General features: G+C 41.1%; 1 protein-coding gene across 1 annotated transcript in view; it reads right to left on the reverse strand.

Annotated features, from left to right (window-relative positions):
- Nucleotides 1-21,088, reverse strand: part of PER3 (period circadian regulator 3) — a 58,952-nt gene that overhangs the window by 13,364 nt on the left and 24,500 nt on the right. The window contains 6 exon segments of the mRNA XM_047082403.1: nt 2,769-3,111; nt 3,113-3,422; nt 3,833-4,072; nt 9,539-9,712; nt 9,934-10,046; nt 10,507-10,639. Coding sequence (XP_046938359.1) covers nt 2,769-3,111; nt 3,113-3,422; nt 3,833-4,072; nt 9,539-9,712; nt 9,934-10,046; nt 10,507-10,639 — 1,313 coding nt within the window.

Raw genomic sequence — 21,088 nt, forward strand, 5'->3', positions numbered from 1 at the left:
ACACCGGACTACTACTCAGTCTTAAAAAAGAATGAGACCTTGTCATTTGCAACAACATGGATAAACCTAGAGGGTATTTTGTTAAGTGAAATACGTCAGACAGAAAAAGACAAATACCATATGATTTTGCTTACAAGGAGAATCTAAAAAACAAAAGAACAAACGAACCAGAAACAGACTCATAAATATGAAGAACATGCTGATGGTTGGTTGCCAGAGGGGAGGGGATGGGTTTAGGCAAAATGGGTGAAGGGCTTAAGAGGTACAAACTTCCAGGTATAGACAAATAAGTTAATGGAGATGAAAAGCACCACACAGGGAATACAATCAATAATACTGTCATAACATACGGTGAGAGATGGTAACTACACTTCATGGTGAGCAGCACATAATGTATAATTGCTGAATCACTATGTTGTACACTGGAAACTAATATAACATTGTATATCAATAATACTTTAATAATAAAAATAAATAAATAAAGCTAATCATTCATTTACCGCATGACCTAGCAATTTCATTCCTATGTATTTACCAAAGAGAAATGAAAACACATGTGTACAAAGACTCACACTCAATGTTCATAGCAGCATTATTCATAATGCAACTGAATAACCATCAACTGGTGAACGGATGTCCGCACAATTTAATTGTACTTGGTAACGGGAAGGAACACCAGTAAGGATCAATCTCAGCAGCACTGGCTTACCTGAAAGAATCCCTACACAAAAGACTGTATAGTGGATGATTCAATTCACATAAAATGATAAAAAATCAGAACTACAGTGACAGAGAACAGATCAGCGGTTGCCAGGAGCTGGAATATCAGGGCAGAGACTGACTATAAAGGGTCACAGAAGAACTTTTCCAGGCGATGGAAATGCTCTGTACGGTCACTGTGGTGCCGGTTACACAAATGCATACATTTGTCAGAACCGGTGAATTCTATCGTATGTAAACGCACCCCAATAAACCTTATAAACAAAGACAAATTACTCCCGCACCAGGGCCCAAACCAGATGGCCCATTACACAGTGATCTCCTGGCAACAGAGTGTGGGGAATTCATCATTTTGCTCCACTACCCGATGCTGCAGAACCTGTACTGGAAGGAGACTCCTCGTGAAGTAATGCCGTGTAACTGTTCTTATTCCCGCTGTTGCCTATGACACGCTGCAGAAGGGAAGGCCACAAGAAGAGATTTTTAACATCTCAGGCATCATACTACAAAATAACTGGCAGATCTTGAAGTTCGCACGTTAAACAGAATGAAGCACATACATAACTGGCAAGCAAACAGTTCAGCCTGTCCCCAACACTGGTCGAAGTCCCTTTGCACGGAACATTACACATATGGCTGGGTTTGCACCTGCTGCACGGGAGGCGCCATACGGTCGTACACTTTAATTCTGCTGTTTTGTCATCCTGGATGTCCCGACCGTTTTGTCAGTTCTTAGCGCTATTCCCAAAACGAGTATTACAGCGAATGAAACAAAGTTGCAGCTACCCTGAGCTTATATGGCATGGGAAGAAGGACTACGTAAATATTACTTCACTTAATCCTCAGAATAAGCTATCAAGGTTCCGTCTCTTCGTTTCTCAAGTCAGGAACAAAGGCAAAGGAAGGCTGACTGACTTGGTTCAGCAAACCGGCTGATCAAGTGACAGAGGGTCTGACTCCGCGTCTTATTCCACAGCCCGGCTCTGCTCACTAGGATACACTGCCTTGCATGAGATTCTAGCAAGTGCACTAATATCAGGCTTTCAAAGTTGAGCATATTTTCTCTATCTGGATCATTATATTTTGAGCATTTGTCCAACAATGGTATCATATCTTGAAGGGAAGACCAAAGAAAATTGTAAATATTGACACTTGATTCCTACACCTAAGTATAGGAACATCAGATTCCAAAGTTTAGCCAGATAAATATATCTGAGAACGGTTTTTTAGGTAAAGAGATAAAAAAGTTAAGGGAAAATGACCCACACAGTTTTTGGTTTTGAAAACGATGTGTGTAAGTATCCAACTAGAAACTGCCTACTCTAGTGATAAGTCAATGACAAACAGCGGCCCCTCCCTTCTCCATACACACCTCACCTTGGTCCCTCAACCACGCCTGCAAGGGCACACTCACTCAGTTCAGGTCTTGTCAGTATGGTTTACTCCCAACTTACCAGAACACAACCCCAGTTGTAAAGAAGAAAATACATTTTGTAGGCAATGACTATGTCAAATTAAATGACTGGATATCACATTTTAAAGGCGGGGGAGGGGCGCCTGGGTGGCTCAGTCGGTTGAGCATCTGACGTCAGCTCACATCATGATCTCACGGTTCATGGGTTAAAGCCCCGCATCGGGCTCTGTCTGACAGCTCGGAGCCTGGAGCCTGCTTTGGATTCTGTGTACCCACCTCTCCGCCCCTCTCTCACTCATGCTCTGTCTCGCTCTGTCTCTCAAAAATAAACAGATGTTAAAAAAAAAAAATTTAAAGGTGGGGAGCCCGGTTCACATAGAAAATGTGAAAGACAGCACTTTGGGAAATACTACCAAGTATCTAAGGAACCAGGACTCAGCAGGCTCTTTAGTTCTTGCTTGTTACATGGAGTCAGGGGGATACAGTGCAAATCATAGCGCACAGTCTCAGCCACAGCTATGATGCTGATTACCTGCTCGGCCTTCAGTGTCGGCCCCGGTGCGAGTGCCTTAATTTTAATAAGAGGACGCACATTTATGTTCTCACTCACATGCTAGAAGTTAGTGTCACTTACATCCTCGGCTTCTGGGCAAATACCCCTTCTCATCTGATCTGAAGATTCGCGGGATCTGAGCGTGTCTTCCTGCAGTAAGTTGAGCCACAGTGGTGAGCTGCTCCTCGAGGTAGTGAGTGCGTGCTCTTCACGCGGCGTCTCCCATTTCCCCTCAGCTCGCCTTCGGCTGAGGACCGATCACGGGGGTTCCAGGCTGGCAGCCACTGCTGATGCTGAGGGTGGAATTTTGGAAGAGTCTGGTGCTCCCAAGAACGGATATGGAGGGAAGGATGGTGACAAAAGGGGACAGACAGGGGGTTCGTGCAGGAAAATGGTCATCAAAGTATCTAAGTGGGGGGGGGGCAGGAAAAGACTGCAAGCAGTTGGGCAAACGTGGCTCAGACAGACATTCGAACGGAGCCACTGCTGCCACGTGGCCTCCTCCCCCACGGGGCAGGGCCGGGACGGGGGAAGGAGCCGGGAACGACAGGCCGGAGGCCCACGGAGAGGAGGCGGGGGAGGGGCCCCAGGGCTGTGTGTCCTGGACGTCCCCTCGCAAGTGGGGACGGAAGGCGTCCTTAGTGCCACTGCTGCCCGGCAGCTGTGGCAGCTTCTTCCCCCTGTGCTTCCCCTTCTTGCCGCCGGCCGCGCTGCTCTGCTTGGAAGCGGAGCCTCCTGAAAGGATGAAGGGGGGGCATATTATGGAGACTAGAACCAAAAAAGAGAAGAACGCCATTCATTCACAGGTAATTGTAAGCAGATGAAGAAGACACGACACCTGCCAACAGGAACCGCGTCCACTACCACGGCTACTAAAAAGAGGAGCAAGAGCCCAGATAAAAGCCGCTGCCAGAAAATAAACCTACTTCAGAATCTCTCAATCACTTTCTTATCAAATCAGCTTCTCAGATCCAGCATCTAAGAAATCGTTATCCCAGACAACAAACTGTCGGCAGGAATTTAGTTCAGCATCTCTCCCATCTGTTTCTTAAAAACAACCCTCCAATTCTTCACTTCCTCTCTCCCAGTACTCACACATATTTATGGAATTGATAAACGAGGCACGGTTTTTAAAACGTAACTACCTTGAACGTACAAATGTTTAGGTTTGCTTCTGCTTTCTTGCGGAAGACAGGCTCTGTAGGGCAATGACAGGATCTTTTCTCGGAATTTATCAATATAATTCTGTTCCTCCTTCTGTGCGTGGGCTGACAGCACGGCTTTTGTGAGCCCTACATGTTGAAATTCTTCTGAGGTCCGCGGACCTGGGTGTGAGCACAGGGTCCAGGGCTCACACGCTGGGACAGCATCCTCTGCCAGAGTCACTTCTGCTGAGGTGGAAGGGGACAGATTTAATTTTAATTGCTATCAATCATTTGCATTTATTTTCACTTATCTAATTGCTTTTCAATAAATTTTTACAACCATTACTACAATAGCTGGAATATAAGAAACTTCATTAACCTAGCAAATAAGTTGTTTTATTTTTTTCTACCTTTCTTTAAACTCTTTGTACACTCACATATACATTTTGCAGAGTTGTAACACTCAATGTGCATATACACATTTACTAATGTCTTCTTATTGTAAGTATTTTATCTTCTTAAATTCTTCAAATATGTTTTATCTTTGAATTAATTTTAAAAATCTGTAGTATATTCATGTGGTTCAAAAATCAAGAAGCATTAAACAGGAAGTTAGTAAATGCTCCCCATTCCTGTCTACTATGTATCTAGTTCTCATTTATTTCCCCCACAGAAACTCCATTTCTTTTATTTCCTTCTATATTAGTCCAGATTCTTCATGCACCTATAAATAAGCATGAATACAGATTCATATTCCCCACCCCAATTTTTACTCAAAAGGCATATAATATGTACACTCTCTACAGTTTTTTTCACTTAACAACATCCCCTCCCCACTTTTTTTTTTTTTTTGAGAGAAAGAGAGAATGTGTACACACAGGGGAAAGGCAGAGGCAGAGGGAGAGAAAGAATCCCAAGCAGGCTCCGTGCCTAGCACAGAGCCCGATGCACGGCTTGAAATCATGACCGTGAGATCATGGCCTGAGCTGAAATCAAGAGTCGGACACTTAACTGACTGAGCCACCCAGGCGCCCCAGGAGCATCCCTTTTACCAGCACGAAGACAGCCATTGTACATTGTCTACATATCACAGTCTTCCATTTTACGTGTATACCACGACTTATTATAGTAAACACCTGTAGACAGACTTGGAGTTGTCTTTTTAGATTTAAAATTGATAGTACTGGGGCACCTGGCTGGCTCAGGCAGAGGAGCATGTGACTCTTGATCTTGGAGTTATGAGTTTGAGCCCCACGAGCACTGGAAGAGGTAACCACATGGGTAAATAGTTGAAGAGATAACCAGTACCTACACGTGAGCAACAGCAGCGTGGGGTGGGATTTATAACATATGTGGAAGTAAGACATATGCCAACAGACAAAGGCCAGAAGGGGGAAGCAGAAGTACACTATTCTTGGATTTTTATGCTATACCTGAAGTGATACAGTATTTCCAGAAGGTAGACAGTGAACAATTGAACATGTATACCCTAAGTCCCTAAGCAGCCATGAAAGTAAAGCTCACTCCGAACATAAACATACCTGGGTTAAAAGCAAAAAGGCAGAAAAGATAGAACATGCTAATACTGATTTAAAAAAATGCTACAGTGAATATATTAATATGAGACAGAGTGTATTTTAGAGTCAAGACTATACAAGGGATAAAGAAGGTCATTTCACAATGAAAAAAGGGCCAATTCAGAAGAAGGCTAAACATTTATGCACAAAATAAAAAGTTCTTTCAAAACACGTGAAGCAAAAACCAGTTTTACCACAAGGAGAAATGGACAAATGCATAATTACAGTCAGAGATTTCAGGACTCCTTGCGAAGCAGAACAAATACTGAGAGGACTAGTTAGGACAGACAAGACCTGAACAACAGTATCAACCAACCTGACCTGGTTTCCACTGAGAAAATATTCAACCAACAGCAGCAGAATAAACCTTCTTTCCCAGTGCACAAAGAACAGCCATCAAGGTAGAACACATCACAGACCATAAAACAAGCCTCAACAAATACAGAAGAATTTGAGTTTCGTATTTTCTTGGACCACAAGGGGATTAAATTAAAAATCAGTAACAGAAAGAACTGTGGAAAGCCCCCAAATATGTGGTACTGAAGTAATATATGATAGCAAATATAGATACATGATGACATAAGTGATTTCAAAGGAGATGGTTAGGGGATAGTAGTCGGTATTTGAACACAACGAAAATGACATAATACAGCCAAATGTGTGTAACGCAGCTAGAGGTAAAAAAGAAAATTTGTATTAAAATCCATTAGGAGGGGCACCTGGGTGGCTCAGCTGGTTAAGCATCCGACTCTTGGTTTTGGCTCAGGTCATGGTCTCACGATTCATGAGTTTGGGCTCCAACATCAGGTTCTGCTCTGATAGTGTGGAGCCTACTTGAGATTCTCTCTCTCTCTCCCTCTCTCTCTGCCCCTCCCCTCCTCGTTCTCTTTCTCAAGATAAATAAACTTTAAAAAAACTTTTTTTAATCAATTAGGAAAGAAATATGTCCAAAATCAATTCAGCTTCCACGTTGAGAGACTGGAAAGAGAAGAGCAAGATAAAACGAAAGTGGAAGAAAGGAAACAGTAAAAATCAGAGGAGAAATCAGTGACATAGAAAATATGAAAACAATGAACCAAGCCAGTGCAACTGTAAGCTGGTGCTTTGAGAAGGCCAATCTAATCGATCAACTCCAGCCAGACTGATCAGAGAAAAAGGAGAAGACATGAAGGTGACAACCTCCGAAATGACAGATGGAACATCATTAGAGATCTTACTGGTGTCAAAAGAAGAATAAGAGAACATTATGCACATGTTTATTCCAATATATTTGACAATGTAGACAAAACAGACCAAGTCTTTGAAAGGCAGGCAATAACAAAGTTCACTCAACAAGTAGAAAACCTGAACAGCCCTGAATCTGTAGTTAAAAATTTTGCCAAGAAAACTCTAACCCCAGATGGCTTCACTCATTTCTAACTGAATTAGCTCTAGCCAGAGAGCATAGTATGTACAACATTATTTTAACTTTGAGACGTAGTACAGCCCAACATATTTTATACCTCAATGAATGCATGGTGTAGGCTTGAAAAGAACTCGTATTGTGCACATACTGGGTGCTATGTTCTCTGAATGTAAATGACAGCATTGCTCAGATCATCTACTGCTTTACTCGTTTTTTTTTTTAACTAGATGTTTTATTAACTGCACAGAAGCAGTGTTACATTCTTCAATGGTTATGGAAAGTCTATTTTTTTCTAACTCTTTCCATTTTTGCTTCCTACCTTGGGAACTCTGCTATTAGCGAATATACATAATGTATTATGATTGTTGTGTCTCCCTGGTGAACTGCTCACCACTATGAACCATCTCTAGGAAGACTCTGTCTTCAACTCTAGTTTATCACCACTGGCACGCCAGTCCTCCTGTGCTCGTCATCTACATTGGGCCTCTTTTCTCATTCATTTATCCTCAATCCCTTGGTGGATTATATTTAAACTGTACTTTCCAGCCAGTATATAGCTGGGTCTTGATTTTTTTTTTAATCTGTTCTGACAATTTCTGCCTTTTAAGTGGAGGGGATACAGTTAGATTTAGAGCTATTATTATGGGTTTGACATGTTCCCTCTGGTGATGGTGGTTGTTGCTCTATTCCTCCTTTCTGCCCTTCTTTTGGATCATTTGTGTGTTTCTTAAAATTACACTGTAACTTATCTCCTGGCTTTATTTCACAGGCCATCTTGACCCTGTTATGGATTAAAAAGTATGTTAACGGCAATGGTTTCTGGAGACTGCTTATTAATGTCTGATTCCCTTCTCTGCCACTCATTTGCTACATAACTTTGCCCAAGTCACTCAACTCCTTTGTGCCTTAACTGTTGTGTATACGAAATGGAGGCCATAGCTTGCAGGGAAATGCATTTGGAGTCATGGTCCTCAGACCCGATCGTTTAATAATTAGAGTCAGGGTGTAAACTGCACGAATCAGGCTTTTCAGAGAGCAAAAGACATACAGATACTTTACAGAGACCGTGCTTCTGTTTCTTCTCCTTGGAAGAAAGATGTGGTCCCACAGATGCTGAGATTGGTTTAAGATCAGAACAATTATCAATAAATTCCCTTCAGTGAGAGCTTACAGGCTTTACTATCAATCTTTCAAAATGGTAATACACACCAGATTATAAAAAGTATAGTGGCACGACCACAAAATCTTTCCCCATTGGATGAGACCCCACCTTGTATGGGCTGAGTCACCGGCAGCTATTATGTCCACACTGGAATCCAAAGTATTAAGAAAAGGTATACTAAAAAATTGTGCGGCTGCTCTTTCCCGGGGGACTGGCTCAGCTCCAATAAAACTCTATTTTCAGTTCATTAGAAACATAATCTAAGCTCCAACGGTTGTGTCTCTGGTCTCTTCCCACCGACCCCCAGCCCGCCTGTCAATACTGTACTCTCCGTCCCCAAGGGTCAGTGTGTCAAGATTAGATGAGTTAATTCCTGTGAAAGACTAAGGACAGATGGCTGCACACCGTAAGAGCTCAACACGTTTCCTGAGGGGCCCCTGAAGACCAGCAACAAGAAGTCAGATAACCCAAAAACCTGATTTAACACCTCTGTCACCACTACTTCATCCACCAAATTGTTGTAAGGACAAAGTCAAAGGGCAGGAGACAGTAAAAAGGAACAAAAAGTAGACATCAGAAGAATTTGCCAAGTCATTATGTTGTTAAAAGGAAGAGATATTTTTTTCCTTTGTTTTCTTAAAAACCCTTTTTAACACCCCACAGGCCCTCAGGGGTTTCCCACCTGCCCCGCCCCCCACTGAGAACGTGGGGCACACTCATATGCACACATGCACACCTCGCCCGATGGCCGCTGGGTAGCCCCCTTCCAATGTCCACAAGAACTGTGGCATGGCGTGGCATCCAGCCTGGGGGGTGGGCAGTGGAGTCTGAAGGAGAAGGGACAGGCATCCCCAGCTCCTCACAGGCGCCCAAAAGGAAGAGAGTTTTGAACACACTCTCCTCATTGTTATCAGGCCAATATAAAAATCTGGATGTGTATACGGTCCATCTGGTCACGGCCAATGTCAGTCTGACAAGGACACCTTCTCTCAAGGGCAACAACAAAGTGACCTAAGGCAGCCTCATAAACAACCTCATTAGTGATAGTTAACACTTGCTGAGGACTTACTACTATGTCACTGGGTTCTGTTAGTTCTAAGTGCCTTCCACGTGTCAGCTGATGTGATCAACAAATGACAATGATTTAGAAATACAGTCCAAACTATGTAACCGATACAAAGGTGGTATTTCCAAAACTACAGACTGATTTAAAGGACGACGTTGGGGCGCCTGGGTGGCGAAGTCGGTTACGTGTCCGACTTCAGCCAGGTCACGATCTCGCGGTCCAGGAGTTCGAGCCCCGCGTCAGGCTCTGGGCTGACGGCTCAGAGCCTGGAGCCTGTTTCCGATTCTGTGTCTCCCTCTCTCTCTGCCCCTCCCCCGTTCATGCTCTGTCTCTCTCTGTCCCAAAAATAAATAAACGTTGAAAAAAAAAAAATAAAGAAAGGACGACGTAATTATAATCCAGAAGTCATTCTTAAGTAACTGGTATTAATGACGTGTTTTCTCACGACCCCGAATTTCATAGGAGTGTTCTTTAGAGCAGGAGGTAAAGGTGGCACCTGACTCTGGCGGCGGGGCGTGGACAACGGTGCTGCCGTAGCTACACTGGCTCGTGCCAGAGCCCAGGCTCAGCGCCGCCGGGGACAGGCTCCGGGGGGCGCGTCCTGTAGCGTCTGCAGACCCCCTGGCAGTAGACATCTCCAAGTGAGCTGTGGCTGGGGTCTGAGGCGCAGCTGGGGGCATGAGAGAAACCGACAGTGAAAAGAAAAATCCTCAAAGGAAATTTATGTTAAAGACCAAGTTTGCAGGTGTTTATAACTGGCCATTAAGGAGCAATAGGAAACCAGGATTGTTGGTGATTCACGAAATAAGTAGAGACCAAACCTTGAAGGAAAACCAGAAAGGGATGGCTCTGTACCCATCCTCTGGCTGGCTAGGAGGGCACTCGCGTTACCGTGCAAGGTCTGGGCATCATTTGCCTTGTGGTTCTGTCTGTCTTCCGAGGATGAAGAGGACGCGCTCTTCCTTTTCAAAGCCGGAACGTCGCAGCTCCTCCTGTATCTGTATCTGCAACAACGTAACTAGGTCACGTGTGCTTCCCTGGCCCCTAATTTTGCCACTTCCCACATTTCTGCTCTTCTCACGGCACTTTTGTGTGGGTATGCCCTACACTTTCCTTTGATGAGGTCTTCCCTGACTGTCCCAGCCTGAATCACTGGAGTGTCACATCTCTTTTACTGTGGCCTGGAATTGATCTCCAAACCTTGGCTCATTTAATTTTTATCATCAAGGTCTTGTCTTCTCAACTGTGCCATGGCTCCCTCAAAGAAGGGACCAATCTTCCTGTTTGGCATCCCTTGAAATGTTCAATTTATTATAAACTGTAGGTAGGTACTCCATAAATACTTACTGACTTATAGTGAACAATCAAGACAATAGATATTAAGTACGATGGAAGGTGTGTGCTTACAGAGACAACGTATGCTTTTGGAAAAACTGGCATGTTCTCAAAACTTGTGTCTCACACCTGATAACACTGTCAATGCAGTTTATTTGCTGATAAGATGGGCTCTGCTGGTCTTTTCTCCAATCTTCACTAGACTCCACATGCATGCTATCGTCTTTCAACGACTGGAAGGCAGAAGAGACCTTCTGCTCATCTGAAACGGAAAGGATGTGTAATTAAAAATATTATATACCTATGAACTTACCCCACAAAATTAGATCAGGTCCTTTAGCATGTGTACATTCAGTAGAACATTCTGTAGCTATTAAAAACAAGGTCAGGGGCGCCTGAGTGGCGCAGTCGGTTAAGCGTCCGACTTCAGCCAGGTCACGATCTCGCGGTCCGCGAGTTCGAGCCCCGCGTCGGGCTCTGGGCTGATGGCTCAGAGCCTGGAGCCTGTTTCCGATTCTGTGTCTCCCTCTCTCTCTGCCCCTCCCCCGTTCATGCTCTGTCTCTCTCTGTCCCAAAAATAAATAAACGTTGAAAATTAAAAAAAAAAAAACAAAAACAAGGTCAGATCTAAAAAAAAAAATGCACTGATACAGAAAGGCATCCACACAAAATGATCACATTTGTCTTTTGTTTTTTACAAAAAAGGGGTGAAACAAATGTTTCAGCAAAGACTATCGAGGAATAAGACTATTAGATAAAAGGCTGATGGAGACTCTACAATACTGAGCTGACACTACCTGCCAACTGGTTGATCCTGGCCTCACCGGGACGGGGGCAACCAGACACAACGTGAAGTGTAAGGGGCTGCCAGGCAGATGCTGTGTCCAACAGAACTTCCTGCAATGACAGAACTGTTCCTCATCTGTACTGTCCAATATGGTAGCCACTAACACCTCATGCGACAATTAAGCACTTGAAATGCGGCCACAGCAACTGAGGAACTAAATTTTAAGTTTTATTTATTTGTAAAGAATTTGAATTTAGATTGCCAATGTGGCTAGTAGCTGCCGTACTGGATAGCAGAGGTACACAGGGAAGACACACGGCCTCAGGCTGGAGCACTGAAGAACTTCAACCTTGTGTAGAGAGCAATGAGCTAATAATGGAGATGGAGAAGAGCATGGAGACAGGTAAGAGAGAGCCCGCCAAATATGGCGTCACAGAGACCCAGAAGGTAAACTGGTTCAAGGAACGAGTAACTATGTTCAGTACTGCTGAGGGGCTGGGTTAGCCACGGTTGTTGTTGTTATTAATGAAGGTCATCTGAGCTGCGTTGGAAGAGACCACTCAATTTCTAGAGGGAATAACTGAAAGATGACTCGTTAACTTTCATTTATGAACCTTTATACTTTTAATTCTTTAATAATTTTAAACTCGAAGAGGGCTACAAAAAAGTAGAGTTCCCAAATACCCTCTACCCAGCACCCACTAATGTAACATGTTGCAGAACTGTAACAGGATGAACAAAACTAAGGAATTCACAGTGGCACACTGCCAATCAACCACAGCCTATTTGGATTTCACCTGCTGTGCCATGAACTGTCATTTTCTGCTCCAGGATCCAACCTGAGATTCACAGTGATATCAAGTGTCAATGTCTCAGTCTCTCCTGGTCTCTCCTGATCTGCCCCTTGATGTGAGTTTCCCTGATGTTCTCTATGATGAGGCTGAGGTTATGCATCTTGGGGAGGGTTCCTGCAAAGGTGCTGTGCCCTTCCCCGTGCCCCACACCACAGGGGTACATGACCTTGACATATTTTGTTGTGGGTGTTGTCAGCCTTCATCACTGGTTAAGCTGCTGACTGCCAGAGTTCTCCCTGGAAAAGTCCTTGAATGGACTTACTGCCACCAAACTGCACATTTAAAAATGGTTAAGGGGCACCTGGGTGGCTCAGGTGGTTAAGCTTCCAACTCTTGATTTTGGTTCAGGTCATGATCTCATGGTTCATGAGTTTGAGCCCCACATCGGGCTCTGTGCTGATGGCGCAGAGCCTGCTTGGGATTCTCTCTCTCTCCATCGCTGCCCCTTACCTGCTCTCTCTTTCTCTCTCCCCCTCAAATCACTTAAAAAATAAATAAATAAAAATGTTAAAAAATTTTTTTTAACATTTTTATTTATTTTTGAGAGACAGAGGGAGCCCGTGAGCAGGAGAGGGGCAGAGAGAGAGGGAGACACAGAATCCAAAGCAGGCTCCAAGCTCTAAGCTGTCAGCACAGAGCCCGATGCGGGGCTCAAACCCACGAACTGTGAGATCACAACCTGAGCTGAAGTCGGATGCTTAACCGACTGAGCCACCCAGGACCCCGCCCAAAAATTTTAAAATGGTGAAAAAATATATACATACATGTGTATATGTGTATACATGTACACACATATATATATACCACAATTAAAAAATATTTCAATTAATTTCAGCTTTCACTGGAGGATATTCCCCACAGCAGTTATTACTGTGAATGTTTTTTCCCCTTTCAGATTTATTGAGATATAGCTGACATACAGCAATGTGTAAGTTTAAGGTGTACAGCATAATGACCACTGATAGCAATTTCCTATTTCTACAAGGACTTCCTTGTAAATCCTTTCAATGGGGAAAACCAGTAAATATAATTCATGTATGCTAACCCTTGTCTATCCATCTGTCCATGCATCCATTAAATAGAAAGGCACGAGTTCATGCTGACACCTTCAACTGCAACCCAGCACCAAGAGTCAATTCTAACATTCCCTCTTTGCTGATCTGTAAGTTCCTTCTCTCATAGTGAGGAATCTATTGTTATCTATAACATACACACCTGTTTGTTCAACCTACCCTACATCTAAATTACCTTTGGAATTGCTAAGCCATACTCGGATAAGAAACAAGTTTATCAACTTGATTACAGTGTTCATGTCCATTTGCATTTTGTATTTAGTCCTTGGGTATCCAGTTAACACACTGATTTCCAAAGTTACTTAGCTCCTTTCTTCCTTACACCCTCAGTATTTTAATGCCATTTATTTGTGATGCAGTTAGATTCATTTGTCACAGGCTTCCTATCACTTTGGGTTTCCTCTACATTCTGGGTGGGATGAGGTATGCAGATCCATGACTTTTAGCAAATGCACACAAAGTTGTGTTTCTACCACCAGAGTAACAAACAGAATGTTTCCATCACTCAGAAATTTCCCTTCAGCTGTCCCTTTGTGGTCAATGCAGAAAGAATGCTTTTCTAGAATGGAATTGTAGAATATGTAACCTTTTGATTTTGACTTCTTCCACTTGGTAAAATGCATTTTAGATCCATAAATGTTGCTGTAGGAATCAAGTCCCTTCCCTTTTACTGCTGAGCAATACTCCATTGTGTGGATGGACCGGTTTAACCATTTACCTAAATGGTGAATGACATCTTATGTTGTTTCCAATTTTTGATGAGCGTGAATGAAGTGTGATAAACACATAGACAAGTTTACGTGTGAACTCGAGTTTTTCTTTTGTTTGAGTAAATAAGAATGGAATTGTTGGGTCATATAGCAAAAGAGAGAATGTTTAGTTTGTAAGAAACTGCCAAACTTCTCAAAAGTGCTGTACAATTTGACATTACCTTCAGCACTGAGAGCTCCAGTGCTCACAGTTCTTGCCACAACTCGGTATAGTCAGTACTTTGTCTTTTACTTTTTAGTCATTCTAATTGGTGTGTGATGGTATCTCATGTGGTTTTCATTTCCTTATGACTGAGATTGAGCATGGTTTCCTATGCTATTTGCCATCTGGGTGTACTTCACTGCGGAAGTGTCAGATCTCTTGACCACTAAAAAAAAAGTTTATTTATTTTGAGAGAGAGTGAGAGTGTGCGTGCCATGTGCACAGGTGAAGGACAGAGAGAGAGGGAGAGAGAATCCCAAGCAGGCTCTGTGCCATCAGTGCAGAGCCCAACACAGGGTTCAATCTCACGAACCATGAAATCATGACCTGAGCCGAAATCAAGAGTCAGAGGCTCAACCAACTGAGCCACCCAGGCACCCACTGACCATTTTCTGATTGGATTGTTTATCTTCCTATTGTCGAATTTTGACAGTTTTTTATGTGTTGTGGATAGGAATTTTTTTATTGTACCTATAATTTGCAAATATTGTCTTTTCATTGTCTTACTAATGTCCTTCAAGGAGAAGTTTTTAATTTTGATACAGCCTGTCTCATCCATTTTTTCTTTCATGGGTCATGCTTTTGATATTGTATCTAAAACCTCTTTGCCAAACCCAAGATCACAAAGATTTTCTCCTAAGATTTCTTCTAGAAGTTTATAGTTTTAAGTTTTACATTTAGGTCTATAATCAAGTTTGAATTAGCTTTTGTATAGCATGTGAGCTATGTGTTGAGGTTCAGTTTTTTAATACATGTGGATGTCTAATCATTCAGTACCATCTGTTGGAAAGACTATCCTTTGTCCACTGACTTGACCTTGCACCTCTGTCAAAAACTGCATTTGTGTAAGTCTGTTTTGTCTCTAATCTGTCCCACTGATCTTTTCACCAATATCACACTGTCTTAATTAGTAAGTTTTTTTTAAATTTTTTTTTTAACATTTATTCATTTTTGAGACAGAGAGACACAGAGCATGAACGGGGGAAGGTCAGAGAGAGAGGGAGACACAGAATCTGAAACAGGCTCCAGGGTCTGAGCTCTCAGCACAGAGCCCGACGTGGGGCTCGAACTCACAGACCGCGAGATCATGACCTGAGCCGAAGTCGGACGCCCAACCGACTGAGCCACCCAGGGACTCCTTAATTAGTAAGTTTTGAAATCACGTAGAGTAAGTCCTCCAACATTGCTTTTCTTTTTCAAAATTGTTTCAGCTATTTTAGTTTATTTTTTCATATAAGTTTGGGGATCCTCTTGATGATATCTATAAAAAAAAATCCTGCTGAGAGTTTAATTGGAATTACATTGAATGTACAGACCAACCTGGAGAGAACTGACATCTTAACAATATTGAGTATTCTAAATCATGAATTTGACATATCTTTTCATTCACCTAGTACTTTTAAGTTTTTCTTTCATCAATGTTTTACAGTTTTCTGTATATGGATTATTTCATATCTTCTGTTAGATTTTGTATTTAAGTATTTCAGTTTTGCATAGTTTTTAAAAATTTGTTTCCAATTTAACTGATCTTCCACATGGACTGTGTATCTTGTAACCTTGCTAAAATCAGTAGTTTTTTTTTTTTTTGTAGATCCTTTAGAATTTTTCTATGTAGATAGTCATGTCATCTGTGAATGGAAAGTGTTTTATTTCTTCCTTTCCAATCTGTATGTCTTTTATTTCTTTCTCTTGCCTACTACATTGGACAGGACTTCCAGTCTAATATTAAGACATGGTAAGTGGATACTCTTGGCTTGTTCTCTAGGTTAGGGTAAAAGCATTCTCTTCCCATCAAGCATAACATTAGCTGTAGGTGTTTGTAGATGCCTTTTTGTCAGGTTAATGAAATTCTTTTTCTATTTCTCATTTTTGAATATTTATCATATGTAGATGTTGAATTTTGTCACATGCTTTTTCTCCATTTACTAAAATAATCTGATGGTTTGTCTTTTTTATTGTTAACATGAAGAATTAAAGTGCTTGACTTTCACATATTGAACCAACCTTGCATTCCTAGAATAAGTCATATTTGATTGTGATGTATTTGCCTTTTTTATACTTTGCTGAGTTTGATTTGATGATTTTGCAAATATGTTAATGAGGGATCCTGGTCTATAATCTTCTTTTCTTGAATTGTCTTTATCTTGTTTCAGTATTACGGTACTAATGGGCTCATAAAATGAGTTTGGGAGTTTCCTTTCCAAACTTCCTTCTTCTATTTTTTTTCTGTCTTCAATTTTGTGACAAAAAGATTATGTAGAGACTGGAATTATTATTTCCTTGAATGTTTGACAGAACTCTCCAGTGAAAGCATCTGGGCCTAGTTTTCTTTTTGTAAGGTTTTCGATTTCAAATTCAGTACCTGTAGTAGACAGAAATCTATTCTAGTTACCTATTACTTTTACACTGAGTTCTTTTTTTTTTTTTAATGTTTATTTATTTTTGAGAGAGAGCCAGAGAGCATGAGTCAGGGAGGGAGGAGAGAGACACACACAGAATCCAAAGCAGGCTCCAGGCTCTGAGCTGTCTGCACAGAGCAGATGCGGAGCTCAAACCCATGAACCGTGAGATCATGACTTGAGCTGAAGTCGAATGCTTAACCAACTGAGCCACCGAGGTGCCCCATTTTCACTGAGTTCTGATAGCTTGTTTCTTTCAAATAACAGACCAAAGTTGGGGGGATACAGTTGTTTGTAGTCACTTTAACATCTGTGTGATCTTTCATTCCCAATATTGGCCATTTCTGTCTTCTTTTCTGATTAAGTATGGCCAAAAGATTGTTAATTTTATTTTTATCAGCTTTTGATTTCATTTTCTCTTATTTCTATTTTCAATTCCATCGATACCTGGTTTTAAAGATTTCCTTCTTTCTGCCTACCTTGGATTTAATTTGCTCTTCTTGCTCTCGTTTCTTAGGAGAAAGCTTAGATTACTGATGGAGACCTTTCTTCTTTTTCTTATACAATCAATGCTATATCAATTTCCCTTTAAGCACTGCTTTAGCTTCATTCCACAATTTTTTTTGTTGTCTTTTCAATTCATTCCTTTCAAAATGATTTTACTTCCCTTTAAGACCTTGACCTGTAGGTTACTCAGATATGTGTTCTCTAATTTTCAAACATTTGGGAATTTTCTAGACAAACCTTTCAGTTACTGATTTCTAGTTTAATCAAGTCAGAGAATATACTTGGTATGATTTATATATTTTTTAAATTGTTAAGGTTTGTATTATGGCCTAGAATAAGGTCTATCTTGATGAATGGTCCATGTGCCCTTCAGAAAAATAAGTATGTTGTTGTTGGTTGGAATGTTCCATACATGTTCAAGCCAATCTTGTTGATGGTGTTGTTCAGATCTTCTATACTTTTGCTAAATTTCTGTCCACTTGTTTTATCAATTAGAGAGAGGTTTGTTACAGTCTCTACCACTGAGGATTTGTTTATTTCTCAAAGTTTTTATCAGTTTTTGCTTCGTGTATTTTGAAGCTCTGATGTTAGGTGCATAACCTTTTAGGACTGTTACATGCTCTCAGAGAATCAACCACTTTGTTGTCATGCAATATCCCTCTGAAACCCTCCCTGATAAAGTTCATGATCCTAAAGTCTACATTAGTTGATATTAATACAGCTTTCCGGCTTTCTTTTTATTCCTGTTAGCATGTGAAGCTTTTGTAACCTTTTGCTCGTAACCTATATTTTTATTTGCAAAATGAGTTCTTGTAGATACTACGCAGATGCCTCTTGTTTTTTCACCCACTGACAATGTCAGTCTTCTAGCTGGTATATTGAGACCATTCACATTTCATGTGATTATGGATATAGCTGAATTAAAGTGTACCACTTTGCTAGCTGTTTTCCACTTGTTCCATCTGGGTTTTTGTTTCTTTTCTGCCTCGTTTTGCTTTAAATGTTTTAAGTTCCACTTTATCTCGTCAAATGACATTTATTGCTTCTTTAGAAACTAGTTCTGATAGCTGTTCTAAATTTCACAACATACATCTTTTACAAATCAGTTTCTACCTCCAAATAATATATTGCTTCTGATGTAAGGCCTCCACAGCAGCACATTTCCAGTGCCTCCCCCAATCCTTTGCAGTATTTTAACATAGACCACAAAAGCAGAAGAGTATTTTTGCGTTAGTTGGTTACCTTCCAGGGCAATTAAAAATATGTAAGAAATAAAACTTCTTCATTAACTCCATTTCCAGTGCTTGTCATTTCTTTGTGTAGATCCAAGTTTTATGTCCGGTACCATATTCCTTCCCCCTTTAGAAATTCCCTTAGCGTTTCTTATAGACTAGATCTGCTGGCAATACACTCCCCGCCTAGTTTTTGTTTAAGAAATCTTTCAATTTCCTTCATTTCTGAAAGATACTTTCCACCACGTAGGGAATTCTGCACTAACAATTTTTTTGTCTTAAGACATTTTGTTTTCTAGTGTCCCCAGCATCTAAAAAAAATGCCTATTGTAATTCTTATCCTTGTTTTTCTGTATGTAGTCTATGTTCCTCTGGCTACCTTCAAGATATCCTCTTTGCTTTTGTTTCTGGCAATTGGAATATGGTATTTCCAAGTACGTGGTGTATTTTTTTCCCAAGTATGTGGTGTTTTTATCTTGTGATTGGTTTTTATTTGGTTATTTTTTATATCTATGCTACTTGGTGTTCTTCTTATCTGTGGAAAATTCTTGGTCGTTATTTCCAGTATTTCTTCTGGGATTCCATTACTCTTATGTTAGATCATTTGATAGTGCCTCAAGGTTCTTAGAGGCTCTATTCTACATGTTTCTTTCTCTTTGTGTTTCAGTTGACATAACCTGTATGTATCGATCTTCAAGTTTATGAATTCCTTTTGTGGGTGTGTTGAGTGCCCATCCAAGACATATTTACAACTCTAGTATTTCTTTTTGATCCTTTATTTTATGTCCCATCTCTATGCTATGATACCCATGTGGTTTTGCATGCTGCTCACTGTCCCATAGATTTTAATGTATTAAATTCCCTGTCGGGTAGTTCCAACATCTGTGTCATATCCGTCTCTTGTTCAGATGGCTGCTTTATCTCTTGGGAGTTTTTTTCCTTGCCTTTTCATATGTTGAAAACTGAGTATCTTGTGTAGGACAGTGGAGACTAGCATGCCTTTCCTTCTGCTGGGTCTGTGTTCGAGTTAACCTAATTTGTTGGCCAGGCCTAAGGTCTGCCGTTGCTATGGGTCCATTCAACGTCGTTATAGCTTTCCAATTCCTCTAGTGACATTTTGTACTTATGTGGTGGCTGGTGCGCAAGAGAGCTTTGGGTTTTTTCCTATATCTGCTCCACTTGCAGCCTGTGGTCTTCCCCTGGTACTATGCCTTGGAGGCCTGTCTCTTGCGAGTTACCAGTTCCAACAGCTAGTGCATCAGTATCCAGGGCTTGATCTCACTTCTCCCTGCAAGCACATTTCTCCCTTAGATTTTAGGCCTGTTGGTTGCCACGTAGCCTCAGTACTCTGACATGTTCAAGAAAGCTCATGAATTTGCTGCCACATGGCTTTTTTCCTTCTTAGTTTGGAATGATGCTCTTTCCATCTCTCCCTGAGCAGAAACCAAAGCACGCTCACCCTGAATGAGTTCAGTTCATCGATCAATATCTCTCCCTCAAGCACTACCACCCCAGAACCGGAACATTTTCCCCAATTTCTCTAGTTGCTTCTAGCAACTGGCATCAGTATATAAAGCTGATGAAAGGGCTTTATATCTTTGCTAGTCCTTGGCTTTCCATATTAACTTTTGAAAATTTCCCATCTTCCTCTATTTCAAAGCCTAATCTGCCCTCATAAGAAAAATAAAAATATAAACTTAAAACCTTATCTTCTTGTTGGCTCTGGCACCCTGTACATAAGCTATGTACACAATGACTACTTACTATTTTCCTTTTGACTGGACTTATTTCTACTCAATTTCTAATATTTAAATTATAAGATTATCTTGAAGCTGCATACTTGTTTCTTTTAAGTTGTAATAAAGATTTTTTACTAGCTCTTTAAACTTGTAGGTCTTGAGATGTTAATAAAATCAAGATGCCCAAGTAACATTAGTTCTCCGAAGCTCTATCAAATGGCAGATCTTCCCTCTCACCCAAAAGACACGTCCTATGTGTGTTAGAGTCAGATACAGCATATAGCTAAGTAGTAGGATAACGTCAGTTTCTAGAATAGCATCATAAATGCACAGAATTAGCTACAACTTGAATACAGCCTTTAAACCATGATAGTGATGGCACTTCCAGGCCAATGGTGGGTGATACAAAACTGAACAAAGCAGAAGGTAAGAAAGGATTTCCACTCTGACAAGAAATATAGAGGTCAGGACAAAAAACTGTGGCCCTAACATGAGGTCCTAGGCCTAAGCAGCAGTGAGCAGCACAAAGTGGACCACTTTCTTTAAATAAAGAAAAAATGTACAAATTTTAGCCATCAAATCTCCCTAAAGAAGTCCCAATGCTATGACATGGGATAATAACATACAGCAAGTCAGATACTTAAGGTAGGAAATCTGATGGTTTCAAGGGACAAAAAAAGTTGTTTCTGTCTCGTGCCTTTACAGCTACAGCAAAAGAAACAAGCAGAGTGCTAAACCTCCTACCAAGGCAACAAGAAAAACCCACGGACTGGGCATGCTGTATCGGGAGGGCAGCCTCAGGGCTCCCTGTGATACCACCTGAAAGAGCAGTGGTTGGATGTTTTTGTTGTGTAAATCATGGCAAGTACTGAACGATATAGCTATGATTATTTTTTATTCTTACTGACTTTAGAGAAGAAATTTCACCCCTACTGCGTAAATACCCACATCTGACAAGGATAGAGACCATTAATAATATTCTGGTGACCAAACCTATGACGACTTCCAAAGTTATATTAACATTCAGGAAGACAAGTGAAGGGAAAGCTAACTAAACTAAAAAAGTTAATAAAACTTGGTCTCTACGTTATATCACAGATCCTTCCTCTGCTATGTAATGCCGGTAGGTTAACTTTTCTAAACAATGT

Source organism: Lynx rufus, unplaced genomic scaffold, assembly GCF_022079265.1.
Source record: "Lynx rufus isolate CCGP_SWC_20201006 ecotype Redwood Valley unplaced genomic scaffold, mLynRuf1.p SCAF_2, whole genome shotgun sequence".
Classification (NCBI taxonomy): Eukaryota; Metazoa; Chordata; class Mammalia; order Carnivora; family Felidae; genus Lynx; species Lynx rufus.